At 33.5% G+C, this 13,356-nt stretch overlaps 1 protein-coding gene across 1 annotated transcript; it reads right to left on the bottom strand.

The window, feature by feature from the left end:
• Window positions 1-3,349: 3,349 nt before the first annotated feature.
• LOC101964750 (eukaryotic translation initiation factor 5A-2) lies at window positions 3,350-3,888 on the bottom strand. The gene is made up of 2 exons (XM_013358026.1): window positions 3,660-3,888; window positions 3,350-3,561 (listed from the first exon to the last, which is right to left on the bottom strand). The coding sequence occupies exons 1-2, from the start codon at window positions 3,886-3,888 to the stop codon at window positions 3,350-3,352; spliced, it is 441 nt and encodes a 146-aa protein (XP_013213480.1).
• Window positions 3,889-13,356: the final 9,468 nt, after the last annotated feature.

Raw genomic sequence — 13,356 nt, forward strand, 5'->3', positions numbered from 1 at the left:
TAGGCAAACCAAGTAAAACAATAAACCAAATTCTTACCCACTGCAAATTTTAAAAACATGGATTATTAAACACAAATTGCTAATTACATTTCTCTGTTTATGAGAGATGGTAAGGGGGGTGGTGAATAAAGATGTCATTAAGCACCACTAATTACCAATGAAATGATACCAGCAGGGGGAAAAAAATCCCACTGTACTAAAATAGTAAAGGAAAAAATAAAGAAGCTTAATAATATTATTTGATGCATTCATCCAATAAAGAAAACACATTTTGAGCCTTTCTTCAGAAGACTCCTAGAGGTAATGATGGATGTTGACAATTCATTTTTTAAAACCAATGTTTAAACTGTATTATTAGTACATATTTGAAAGAAAAGGACTCATGGAATGGAAAAAATCTTCCTGGTACAGACAAAAAAGAAAAAAAAGGTCTTAATTTCATAGCAATTTTTTAACCACTAAGATAGGAGAGATGCATATTGCTATCCTCAGTATAAATGGGTGCAATTTCTAGCTAAGAATACAATACCATCTCCCCCATTTTCATGGTATTCAGAGTGACATTTTAATTCTCATTACTTTCCTCCTCGATATCTGCCCATTATTATTGCCTTCTGTATAGTACTATTTCCTCATAATGTCTTAAACTTTATGCCATCTAAACATATTTCCTTGTCCAGTATAATTTTGAAACTATTAGTCATGCTAAATTAATTTTAGCCTACAGTGTAGAATACATGTTCTCGAGCCTCTGAAATGTATTTGTTCATTTTTAGGTGTTTCAAAGAATAAATTATATTACTGGATAATGCAACATAACAATTTCATGCCTCATTGTGCTTTTTATACTGATTGAACTTGTATGCTAAGGGAGCGGTTTTGAAAGTTAACAGCCACAGAGCTCCAAACCCAATGAATTCATGTTCTTTATCAAACAAATATGTTGTGGCCTGCAGAATTGACAAGAAAAAACAACATAAGTCAATTCCAGAAAGCAAATTGCTTTCCAATTTCTCTAAATCTCCAAATCATTAAGGAATATAATTCTTTTCATTTAAGACCATAGTTTTTAATTAGACCAGGAGAAAATAAATTTTTCAAAAACAATGACATTGGCTTTATTTTTCCTTGCACATGAGGAGGAGCTAACCCACTTGAATCTAATGTATGAAATATGTCAAGAGCTTTGTAATGGTTTGAACAACCAATAAAAAAAAGTTTAAAAAAAATAAAATAGGAGCTCCTGAAAAAAAAAGATCCTAAGGAAAACAAAATTATGTATGTATTTTCCTTTTTACTCCATTTCCCTTCATTCCAGCAAGGCTATGACTTTTGTCCCCATGAATCTGCTGCATGGTGCTTTGGGAAGAAAATGTCTTTCAGAGGTGAAAAAATAAAAATACTGTTTTCTGTCTGTGCCATCTTTGACAGGTTATGTAGCATTTCTTTTTTTTTATAGTTTTAGTAAGGTGAAATTGGCATGAAATACATAGCATTTGTTTAAAATATACAGTTTGACATGTTTTGACAGCTGTATGTATACTCATATAGCCATCATCACAGTTCAGGTAATATAAAAATATCAATCTCAAAATGCTTCCACATACCCGTTATGGTAGAAGTTAATAAAATATAGATTAAAAATATTGATAAAAAGTATATGTATCAGTTAATGAGTTTGTGTTAGATCCTCACCCCCATGTTGCATTAAGTCAATATTAATGAATAGTTAAGTTCTCAGTGAATCTACTATTTTATGGCTTATTCTTTTCTACCAATAAGTTAAATCTTTTTTCATGACTCTAAGCCTTAAAGTCTCTGGTCTAAGAGACCGAGCTAGTTGGGGAGGAGAGAGCTGGACATTGTAATAAACATACAGACACAAGCCCCAGGATTGGTTGACAGCTGAGCAAATGTTTATGAGTGAGCATGGAGCGAGGGGGCGGGTGTGTGCATCAAAGGCATTAATGTCATTATTGGAAGTGGACCTGAACTTCATCAACATATGATACCAGGGGATGGGGATTTGCAAAATTTCATTGCAAGGAAACCATTGTCTGATGGTACAAAATGGTGTACTGAGACCCTTAGCTCCCAAAAGGAAACTTTGTTTATGAGTCTCCATGGAAGCAATTGGTATAATTGTGTACATGTTTTCAGTCAAAATGTTTGAGATTCATCACTTGTAGGATAACAGACCATGCACAAGTACTTGTATAGAAAAAAAAAACACAAGAAATTTATAAAGAATCTATTTGTGTGTGAGAAAAGGAATGGATATGGAAAAGAAAAAGATTTATACTACATTTTTCACAGTTAGAAAGAATTCCATGTCGACTAACTGTTTCCCGATTTAAAAATGCCATTTGGTGGTTAGATTGTTTTAAATTCAATCTCACTAGCTTTCTGTTAAAATGCATTTATATAAAGCTACTTTCTATTTTTTATGCTCATTACAGAGGTCTCAAGTCAAAACCTAGAATTTACCAATCTCCTTTGCCACTGTCCTTTTTCTTTTTTGCAGTCTGATTTGCTCATTTTCACTCAATATCCTGCTGTCAATGACAAGAAAGTACTAAAACCACCATGTAAGGTTTAAGTCTACCAACAGTGTGGCAAAGAATGGTATGACCTAGGTAATATATATCATTCCACACAGCCAGCAAGGTAACTGCTGCTTTTTTCTTAACATAATATCTTTATTTTGTTTTTTTATGTGGTGCTGAGGATGAAACCCAGTGCCTCATGCATGGTAGGCGAGAGCTCTACCTCTGAGCCACAACCCTAGCCCCATGATGCTTTTTGATTTTTGTTTAAAGATTTGTGTTTGAAAAAAAATTGTGTTTGCTACACACAGGCTAAAACTATTTTAATCCATAATCTATGTGTTCTATGACATTAAGCCTGAGATTAATGCAGAGCAATTCAACTTAAATGTGGTATTTCAATACCACCAAATGTTACATTATCTCTTTTAAAACCCTAGCTTACTAATCATTTTGTTAAAATTAAGGAATGATTTGCTCAGACAAATCACATTTGCTGAAGCTTTATGTTTCTTGGACTCCCATCCTGAAAACCACAGGAATGTTATAGGAAAGACACAAAAATAATTTTTAAAGAGAATTATATATCTTGATTTTTTTTTCAAGTTACCAACTACCTGCAAAATGAACCAGCACAATTTCAAAAGAGTTTTTAAAAAATGAGGTTGCTTATGAAGGCTATAGCTTTGGTGACAACTTAGAACCAAACTTTGGAACTGCAGTTGATCTAGACCTAAACTGTTTGCTCATGCCTGATGACCCCATTTATTTGCAGGGGTTTATGGCTACAACATATTCTTTACTCACTGCACATGTGACAGATCCCTGAACATCTTCAACTGCATTGTACTTTGTTCTATTTCTTTGCCTAGTTCACCTTCTGGCAGTTTAAGATCCTCATGAACTTCACTAGTTTCTGTCAGCAGGGAAAGGTAACCATCCTGAATGTATATCAGTTGATAATCATTTCTCTTAATATTTGGAACATCCATATTGTGAGTAGAAGGGCAAACATCTTGGGCTAGGGATATAACTCAGTTGGTAGAGTGCTTGCCTTGCATGCACAAGGCTCTGGGTTCAATCCCCAGCAACACAACACACACACACATGCACACACAAAAGAGCAAATATCTTCATGGTTTTTGCCTGTGAAAATATCAATTCCAACAAGGTATACCTTGGCATGACCGTGTTTTCCACTTTGGGAAGTTGACATCTCCACTATTTTGCATTGTCGTCCTTTGAGCACCACAAAGTCATTTTTGCTCAGGGCCAAGCAGTGCATAAGATAAGTGCTGGAAGCCCCCAAATCTCTGGTAGTGAAATCAATATCGTCCACCATGGTGGGCTGGGGAAATGCTAAGTTTTTGAAAGAAACTCAGCAGGCACAGAATGCCTATCTTCTGCATACCTGCACTAGTTCCTTGCAGCTACCTAAAATGCATATATTTAAATAATGTTTAAATAACAGATTGAAAGTGATATAAGTGGACTTTTGGAAATTTATTTTAAAAATCATACTATTTTTTAATATTTATTTTTTGGTTGTAGTTGGACACAATACCTTTATTTTATTTATTTTTATGTGGTGCCGAGGATGAAACCCAGGGTCTTGGACGTGCTAGGCAAGCACTCTACCCCTGAGCCACAATCCCAGCCCCTACACTGTTATTGAAAGATCCACACAAGAACACTCACAGAGCTATAAAGTTATAATTATTTTTCAGCTGTGGATCTCATAGTTCTACCACAGTTCTTTTTATTGTGCTTTTAAAATAGTATAATAGGGAGCCAGGCATGGTGATGCACACCTGTCATTCCAGAGACTTCGGAGGCTGAGGCAGGAAAATTGCAAGTTCAAAGCTAGCCTCAGCAACTTAGCGAGACCCTAAAGAACTTGGCAAGCCCTTGTTTATAAATAAAATACAAAACTAGCTGGGGATGTGGCTCAGTGGTTAAGAACCCCTGGGTTCAACCCCACACCCCCCAAAAAAGTATAATAGGGCGCATTGGATAGAGTATACCTGAAACAATTTAAATTTTATGAGAATAGTTGAAATGATATTAGGCCAAACTATAAAAAATGTCACTTGTATAGGTCAATATCATCCAAATATGGGTGATTTAATATAATTAAATATAATTTACATTATATATTATATAATTTAATATAATTAATTTAATATAATTTACACTAATAGCCATTTGACTACTCTCAGGTTAGCTTTCCCAAAATACCGAAATGGTAACTGTGCATATTTAACTTATCTGTTCTTTTAAAATATATTATTACTTTGCTTGTTTCTACCTCCTTGAGTGATGTGTCTTAATTATGAACTAAGTCTAAAGTTGCACAGGAAGCCTGTGTCATGTCCTAGTCAATGTGGATGTGGGAATAAAAAAATTGTCATTTAAAGACGATTTTAGAATGAATACTAAATGACTAATTTTTGAAGCCATATTATATGCTTATATATGTTTTACCAACAAAAATTTTGTAATAATTCTGTGAGGTTCATTAGACAATGAGTATTTTAAAGAGGAGGACCTAAAATCCACCAAGACTGAGGAATTTAAGACAAGACAGTTACAAAGAGAAGACTAAATATGTGATTTATCCCTCATGTTTCAAACTCTTTATGCTCTCACTAGTTTTTCTCTTTTTCATATATTTTGCACTTCAATTTAAGTAGAATAACAGTAGTTTAATTGTATGAAGGTGAGAAAATATGGGTTACATGAAAAGAACGGTTGTGTTCTGGGAAAAATAAATATGGTTAACAATTTATGTATACGGCATACTGACAAGTCATACAAAAGAACATACAAACAGTCATTAAGAGAATTTTCTCTTCATCATGAAACTTTTTTAGTTACACATTTTTTGATGATAGAAAGACCATAATTTTTCTGTTTACAACGGCTAAAGTACCCTGAACTTGGGCTTAATGTTATGTAATTTGGTGGACTCCTATTTATAAGCAATGTGGGGAACACATCTGCTTCTCTAATGCAGAGGTAATGAGATTCACATTTTGTCAGCAAGTTCTCCTCCTCAGATGCCAGTCACTGCTCTAGGAACAAGTCTGAGTTGGAAAAACTTTGTTGTCTTTTATGAATTACACCTCAACTGTATGTTCATTTTTCCCTGAGGAATTTGAAAGCCATAATTGGAGGGAACTCTTTTTTTCAGCTTCTTTGTAAGGCATATGTCTTTATTGATGGCACTCAGCTGCTGCAGGGCAAAACTCCAGCATCCAGCATGCTGAGAAATGAGCAATATACCAGACAAAAATGATTTGGCAATGTTGAAAATCCTCAGGGAAAATTTATGTAGTTCCACCAAAGACCATTAAATTCTACAATACAAACTGTGCTCTAACATCAAATTAGATTTAACATAGACCATGAATGTTTAATATAGCTCAGAACAACCATCATATAGAAATTTAGTGTGTAAAGGGGACAGAGAAGGGTCCCGAAGAGAAACATATTTATCAAAGGTAAAAGTTTGAATTTTGAAGGTTTAAAATATTACTACTGGCACATAAAGACCATTCTGTCTCCAAACTGCAGAATGCACATGGAATATTATTCAGAAAAGACCATATGTTCGGCTACAAAACTAGGAGTAACAAATTTTAAGAGGCTAAAATCACATTTTTTTTCCTGATCTCAAATAGAATTCACTAAAAGATTGGAAAATTCACAAATACCTGGGACTTGAACATTATACTCTTAAACAACCAATGGTTTAAAAAGATAATAGCGAAAACAAAAAATACCTTCAGACAAATGAATTGAAAACACAATAAACAAAAAGAGAAAGCAGTAAAAGTAGTTCTATGAAGGAAATTTGCAGCTATAAGCAAATCCTAACACAAGAAAGATATCTAATCAATACCTAACTTTACATCATAAGGAACTAGAAAAAGCAAACTAAAATAAAAAAATACCATAAGAAAGAAAGAATAAAGATTCAAGGAAGGACATAAAACCAACAAAATTAAAAGCTGATTCTTTGAAAATACCAACAAAATAAACAAATCTTTAGTTGGATTAAGAATGAAATAGAGAAGACTCAAATTAATAAAAATCAAAAATGAATGTGAGGATAATACTATTAATTTTACAAATATTTAAAAAGATTATAAAATACTATGAGAAATTTTACGTCATCAAATTGGATAAGGTAGGTAAAATGGAAAAATTCCAAAACACACAAGCTACCAAGAAAGAGTTTTGAAAATCTAGAAAAATCTGTACAGATCTATAACCAGTAAGGAAATTAAATCAGCAATCGAAGCCTCAAAACAATTCATGGAGGACTTTACTGGTGAATTTTATCAAATATTTAAAAAACTACCCATCTTTTATAAACACTTCCCAAAAAAAGTGTTTATAAAAAACACTTCATTCTAACAAAAAGATACCACAAGAAAGGAAAAACTACTAACCAATTTCTTTCAGAATATTGATGTAAAAATCTTAAAAAGAATACCAGCAAGCAGAATTCAGTAGCATATTAAAATAATTATGCATGATAGCCAGTTGGTATTTATTCCTGAAAAGCAAAGATGGTTCAACATGCAATCAATATAAAATAAAAGAGGAAATTCACATGTTTATCTCAATTGATACAGAAAGTATTTGACAATATTCTATATCCTTTCTTTTTACAAGCAATGAACAAACTAGGAATAGAAGAGACACTTAATATGATAGAAACTATAGAAAACCTCATATCTATCATATCTAATGGTGAAAAACTGAAAGGTTTTTCCTAATACTGGGAACAAAACAAGGATGCCCACTTTGGCCACTTATATTCAACATGTAATTGAAAATTCTAGCCAGTGCAATAAGGCAATATAAACAGATATAAACTGGTAATAAAAACTGGAATATAAACTGGAAATTAAGAAGTAAAATAATATCTCTCAGCAGGTGAGGTGATATTATATATAGAAAGCTATATTTTTGTGAAATATTTAAGGTTAAGAAATGCCGCAATCTGGCTGGGCACAGAATCATGAGCCACTCAAGCAGGAACAAAACTTTATTTTTGAAAATGCCGCCAATACTCCCGTACACGTCCAGGGAGAAGCCGGTCCACCACGCGGGCAGGTGCGTTCTCCCGGAACCGGGAACAAGTTCCTCCCCCGGAATTCCCTCCTACTGTACTTCCCAACCAATGGGAACTCTCCAGGAGTCCGTAGCAGGCTGAGATGAACAGCAGGAGTCCAATATCCATATGAATACAAATCTTAACATAATCATATCATCTCAATGGCTAGCTGACATCACCTTACAACCAAAAGTGCCATGCATCATATTACTTGGCTGTGGCTCTTAGCAAAGAAATAAGTGCAGCAAAGTTGAGGAATGCAAAATAGATATACAAAATTCAGTTGCATTTCTATATAATTAACAGTCCAAAAGGAAAATAAGAAAACAATTCTTTTTATAATAACATCAAAATGAATGAAATACTTGAACTTAATCACAGAAGCAAAAGACTTGTATATTGAAAACTGGAGAATGTTAAAGAAATTGAAGACATAAATAAGTAGAAAGCAATTTCTTATTTCACAAACATGGGGAGGCTAAATATTAAATAACAACACTACCCAAATATATCTATAGATTCAACACAATTCCTATCAAAACTACAATGACTTTTTTTTGACCAAACAAAAAAATCCATCCTAAAATTCACATGGAATTTTAAAGGAGCCTAAAGAGCCAAACCAATCCTGAAAAAAAAAAAAAAAAGATTAAATAAGCCTCTCCCCTACTACACATGAGCCTTTTCACACAGTTGGTTATTTCCCTGGCTTCTATATATCAGTATGAAATGAGGCTATTAAATCCCCTGGAAATTGATCAGGTAGAAGGATTACCAGGGCCAGGAACTGATTGTTATAGTTCACATGAGGTGCCCCAGAAGCTCAGACTTCCTAACTTAAAAACTTATTACAAGCTGTGCATGATGGTGCATGCCTATAATCCCAGTGACTCAGGAGGCTGAGACAGAGGATCACAAGTTCATGGCCAGCCTCAGTAATTTAGTGAGGCCGTAAGCAACTTAGTGAGATCTTTTCTCAATTAAAAATTAAAAAGGGCTTCAGATACCTTAAAGAAGAATGAAATTATGGAAGTTTCAGGTAAATGGATGGAACTGGAGAATATTATGCTAAGCAAAATAAGCCAATCCCAAAGAACCAAAGGCCAAATGTTTTATCTGATAGGTGGATGCTAACTCTCAATATGTGAGGGGGAGGGGTTGTGCTAGGGGAGAATAGAGGTACTTTGGATTAGACAAGGGAAGTGAAAGGAGGGGAGGGAATATGGGGGTAGGAACAATAGAATGAATTGGATATTATTACCCTATGTACATATATGATTATGTGACCTGTGTAACTTTACATCATATCCAACCAGACAAATGAGAAGTTATACTCCATTTATGTATGATGTGTCAACATGCATTCTACTGTCATATATAACTAATTAGTAGAAATAATTTTTTTAAAAAAAGGGCTGCAGATGTAGCTCAGTGGTAAAGCATCCCTGGGTTAAATCCCTAGTACCAAGAAAGCAAAAACTTACTACAAAGCTACAGTAATCCACAGTAATCAATACAGTATGGTATTGGCATGCAGACAGGTGATATAGACCAATGGAAAATAATGAAGCATCCAAAATAGATCCTCATATATATGGCCAAATGAACTTTGACAAAAGTTCCAAGATCAATAAGTAAGAAAATACAGTATTTTAAGAAAATAATTCTGGAAAAAAATTGAATACTCACATGCAAAAAAAAAAAATGAAGTTGTACCCTTCCTTTAAACTATTCATAAAAATCAACTCAAAATGGATCAAAAACCTTAATATAAGTACTTAATCTCTAATACTCTTAGAAGAAAACAGGGGGAAGTTCAAATTTAGTTACAAAGCACCACAGAATAATACAACAATTAGATATTATTTCATTTTATTTTAATTGATAGTATAAATATACACATTTATCAGATAATTTTTGCTTATAAAATTATCCAATATTTTGTTTATGCTGAAATTTCTCATTTACTCATTGTTGATGCAAACCCTCTGAAAGGTAATTTAATGATGTATAACAAAATACTTAAAAATATACCTACATTTTGATTCATAAATTAGAAATATGGGAATATATTCATAAATTAGAAATATGGGAATATATTCTAAGTAGGTAACTATGAATTGCCTAAAACTTGGGTTCAATGCTCAGTACCAAAAATAAAAATTAAAAAATGAGCTTATGTTTATGATCATTTGCATTTTATAGATGAGGATACAAAAACATTGAAATTCAACTAGCTAGTAAAGGACTGCCATAGTATAACAGTTTTCAGAGTTTTTGAGGAGGTTAAATACAGAGCAGAGGCAGGAGATATTTGTGTATCCAAATAAATCCAGGGAATGGCGATTCTGAATCCAATGTAGGCAAATTTGGCCTATGAGCTTTAAGTGATATATTGCTCTGAGACAAAACCTTTAGAAATTGGCATTTGGGTAAGCCAAAACCAAGGGGAGAGTTTCAACCTTTATATATTGGTTATATGTTATTTCTAAAATTTAAAAATTTTAAATGTACCTTTAAGTGTGCTAACTAGGGATGGTGGTATCTGTGCAGTGGCAGGGAAGGGAACAACATATAGAAAAATAAGGAACTCTATAGAAAGCACCAGAGTCTTAGCATATTTTATATTATTTAATCCTCAAAAATAAAAACAAGAAATTATGAAATAATAATTATTAGTATCATTGAGAGTTGAAGAGGTTTATTTTCTCAAAAATGTTAAGAAATTTTTCCAGGGCCAAAGTGCTAGTAGATGATGGAGTTGGAATTTTTTTCTCAAAAAATAAACATCAGAATGAATAACAACTCAAAATGTGCATCAACTGATGAATGACTAAATAAAATGTGGTATATCCATTATAAAGATATATCATTTGAGCCCCAATGCGGTGGCACATGCCTGTCATCCCAGCAACTTGGGAGGCTGAGGCAGGAGGATCCAGAGTTCAAAGCCAGCCTTAGTAATTAGCAAGGCATTTAGCAACTCAGTGAGACTCTGTCTCTAAATACAAAAAAAGGGCTGGGATGTGGCACAGTGGTTAAGCACCCCTGGGTTATCCCTGATAAATCCTTTGTTGTTTTTGTTGTTGTTATCACTTGTTAATCAAAAAGAATAAAATACTAATAACTGAATTAACCTTGAAAACATTATGCTAAGTGAAAGAAGTCAGTCACAAAATAAAACATGCTATATGATTCCATTTATAACAAATGTCTAGAAGAGAAAAATATGTGGACACAGAAACTAGATTCACCATGGCAGGGGCAGGGTAAGTAAAGAATGGGGAATGGTTGCTAAAGAGCATAGCAACCATTCCCCATTCACTATACCCAATGTTTCACTATACCCAATGTTCTGCAATCAGATACTGGTTTTGATTTCAAAACCTTATATACATACTTTCTACTAAAGCCCAATAAATTGTACTCTTTAAAATGATGAATTTCATTATATGTGAATTATAGCTCAATAATAAAAAAGAACCATGATAATGATGTTATGTTGTAGTGGGTTCTTATGAATTAGTTTTATCTTTTCCAAAATTTCTGTGCTATGATTAACTAACTTTTAAAATGAAAAGAAAAAGTCAGACATGGGTCTAAATAGAACCAGTAGTACTGGTGACAAATATATCATAACAAATTACCAGATGTGTTCTCAGCTAAAACTGGAAAGAAGGGATTATCACTCCACAGGAAATGAGTTTGAGCAGCTGCTCTCTGTTGCCATGACAACTCAGAGGTCCTGACCTCCTTAAGGTGCAGTACCAAGTAAAATCTACCAAATTCTTGCTGAAAAATGCATTCAGTCCTTCCACTTTAACAGTCAGTCAACGAACCAGTTCACTCTAAGAGACTTATGTCTCACCCCTTTGATTATGTTGAGGACAATGGATAAGGTGGGATGTGCCTTGTATTTAGTGAGTTGGGCAACAGTGGAGCTTTAGATTCATGAACATTATCTTGGACTAGTGTTGGTGTGGGATCTTGGACAAATTATGGACTTCTGAGCCTGAATCTCCTAACTTGTTACATGGAGATAATCCCTGTAGGGAAAGCTGTTACAGGGAATTATGGATAGGTTAGCATGCAAAGTGCTTAGCATTTTGCCAGACTCCAAGAGATACATAAAGATAAGGCTGGTTCCATTACAGAATTTTACCCTTTCTTCCATTCCCTCAACAAATATGCACTGGTTGCTAACTCTTTGCCAAGCATGATTCTTATCATTGGGAATGCAGCAAAGAACAAACACAAAGTTTATGGTGCTTACATGTTGGTGGAGTAGACACACAATTAAGATTAAAAAGTTTATATATATATATATATATATATATATATATATATATAGTGTATTAGGCAATGATTTAAGAGCTAAACAGAAAAAAATAAGAGGGAAGTATAAAGTTTTAGTACAGTGAGCCGAATTTTAGTTTAGAGACCAGGAATGTCCTCACTGAAATGGGATTTTGAGTAAACACATGAAGGAAGAAAGCAAGGAGCCATGAAGGTTTCTTGTGGAAAAGCATTTCAAAAGAAGCACAATATTTATATGGAAAAAAGTTCAACATTTTTAGATATCAGAGAAAGGCAAATCAAACCACACTAAGAATGCATCTCACCTCAGTCAGAATGGTCATCATCAAGAATACAAATATAATAATAATAATAATAATAATAATAATAATAATAATTATTATTATTATTATTATTATTATTATAATAAAATGCTGGTGAGGATGCCAGGGGGAAAAGGAACCCTTGTACACTGTTTGTAGGAATGGAAATCAGTACGGAGGACCCTTTAAAAACTAAAAATAGAACTACCATATTATCCAGATATACCACTCCTGAATGTGTACCCAAAGGGATTAAAATCAGCACACTATAGATATACTTTCATACTCGTGTCTATCCCAGCATAGTTCACAACAACCAAGTCATGGAACCAGCCTAGGTGCCAGTCAATGAGTGAATGGATAAAGAAAATGTGGTACATGTCCAAAATGGAGTATTGTTCAGGTGTAAAAAATGCAATCCTGTCATTTGCAGGAAAAAAAATGGATGGAACTGGAGATCATAATGGTAAGCAAAGTAAGTGAGATTCAAAAAAGACAAGTATGTTTTTCCTCAGATGGATGGAAACTAGGGGGGGAAAGAGGACATGAAAGTAATAGGGAGACTATTAGAGAAAAGGGTTGATGAAAGGAAGTGCAATGGGGGTGGAGATGATGAAAGTATGTTATTTGAATTACAAGTATGCCACAATGAAACCTATTACTCTGCACAATTAAAATGCACTAAAAAGAGATTATATCTGAAAATAATGATAAGCACTCTAAAAACATAACTCCCAACTAGGAACTGTTCTCCTTGAAACATTTCACCAACTTATGGCCTGGAATTTCCCTTAAAGACAAACTTGTTTTAAATTTTTTAAAAAAATCATGCCACTTGATGGGAGAAAACATAAGTAACATGAGATGAAGATATTTTCCCATAGTCTATTATAACATGAGCCCACAACTTTTTCTTATTCTACTTCCTGCAAATATAATTCAGAAATGATTTTTTTCCAGTCTTTTATGTTTCTTTCTCAAGTCTCCATTTATTAGTTTTAGCTAAACTTATACAATTCTTTTGGTTTTACTTTTTTCTATTTGTGTTATTTGTCATTTTTTT

Source organism: Ictidomys tridecemlineatus, chromosome X, assembly GCF_052094955.1.
Source record: "Ictidomys tridecemlineatus isolate mIctTri1 chromosome X, mIctTri1.hap1, whole genome shotgun sequence".
In the NCBI taxonomy this organism is placed as follows: domain Eukaryota; kingdom Metazoa; phylum Chordata; class Mammalia; order Rodentia; family Sciuridae; genus Ictidomys; species Ictidomys tridecemlineatus.

Bases quoted from the DNA above. Each gene is read 5' to 3' on its own strand.
- LOC101964750 (XM_013358026.1), bottom strand. From the start codon at position 3,888: ATGGTGGACGATATTGATTTCACTACCAGAGATTTGGGGGCTTCCAGC. The intron at 3,562-3,659 runs GTGCATGTGTGT...CCCTAGCCCAAG, and splicing joins AGATATTTGCTCTTTTGTGT to ATGTTTGCCCTTCTACTCAC.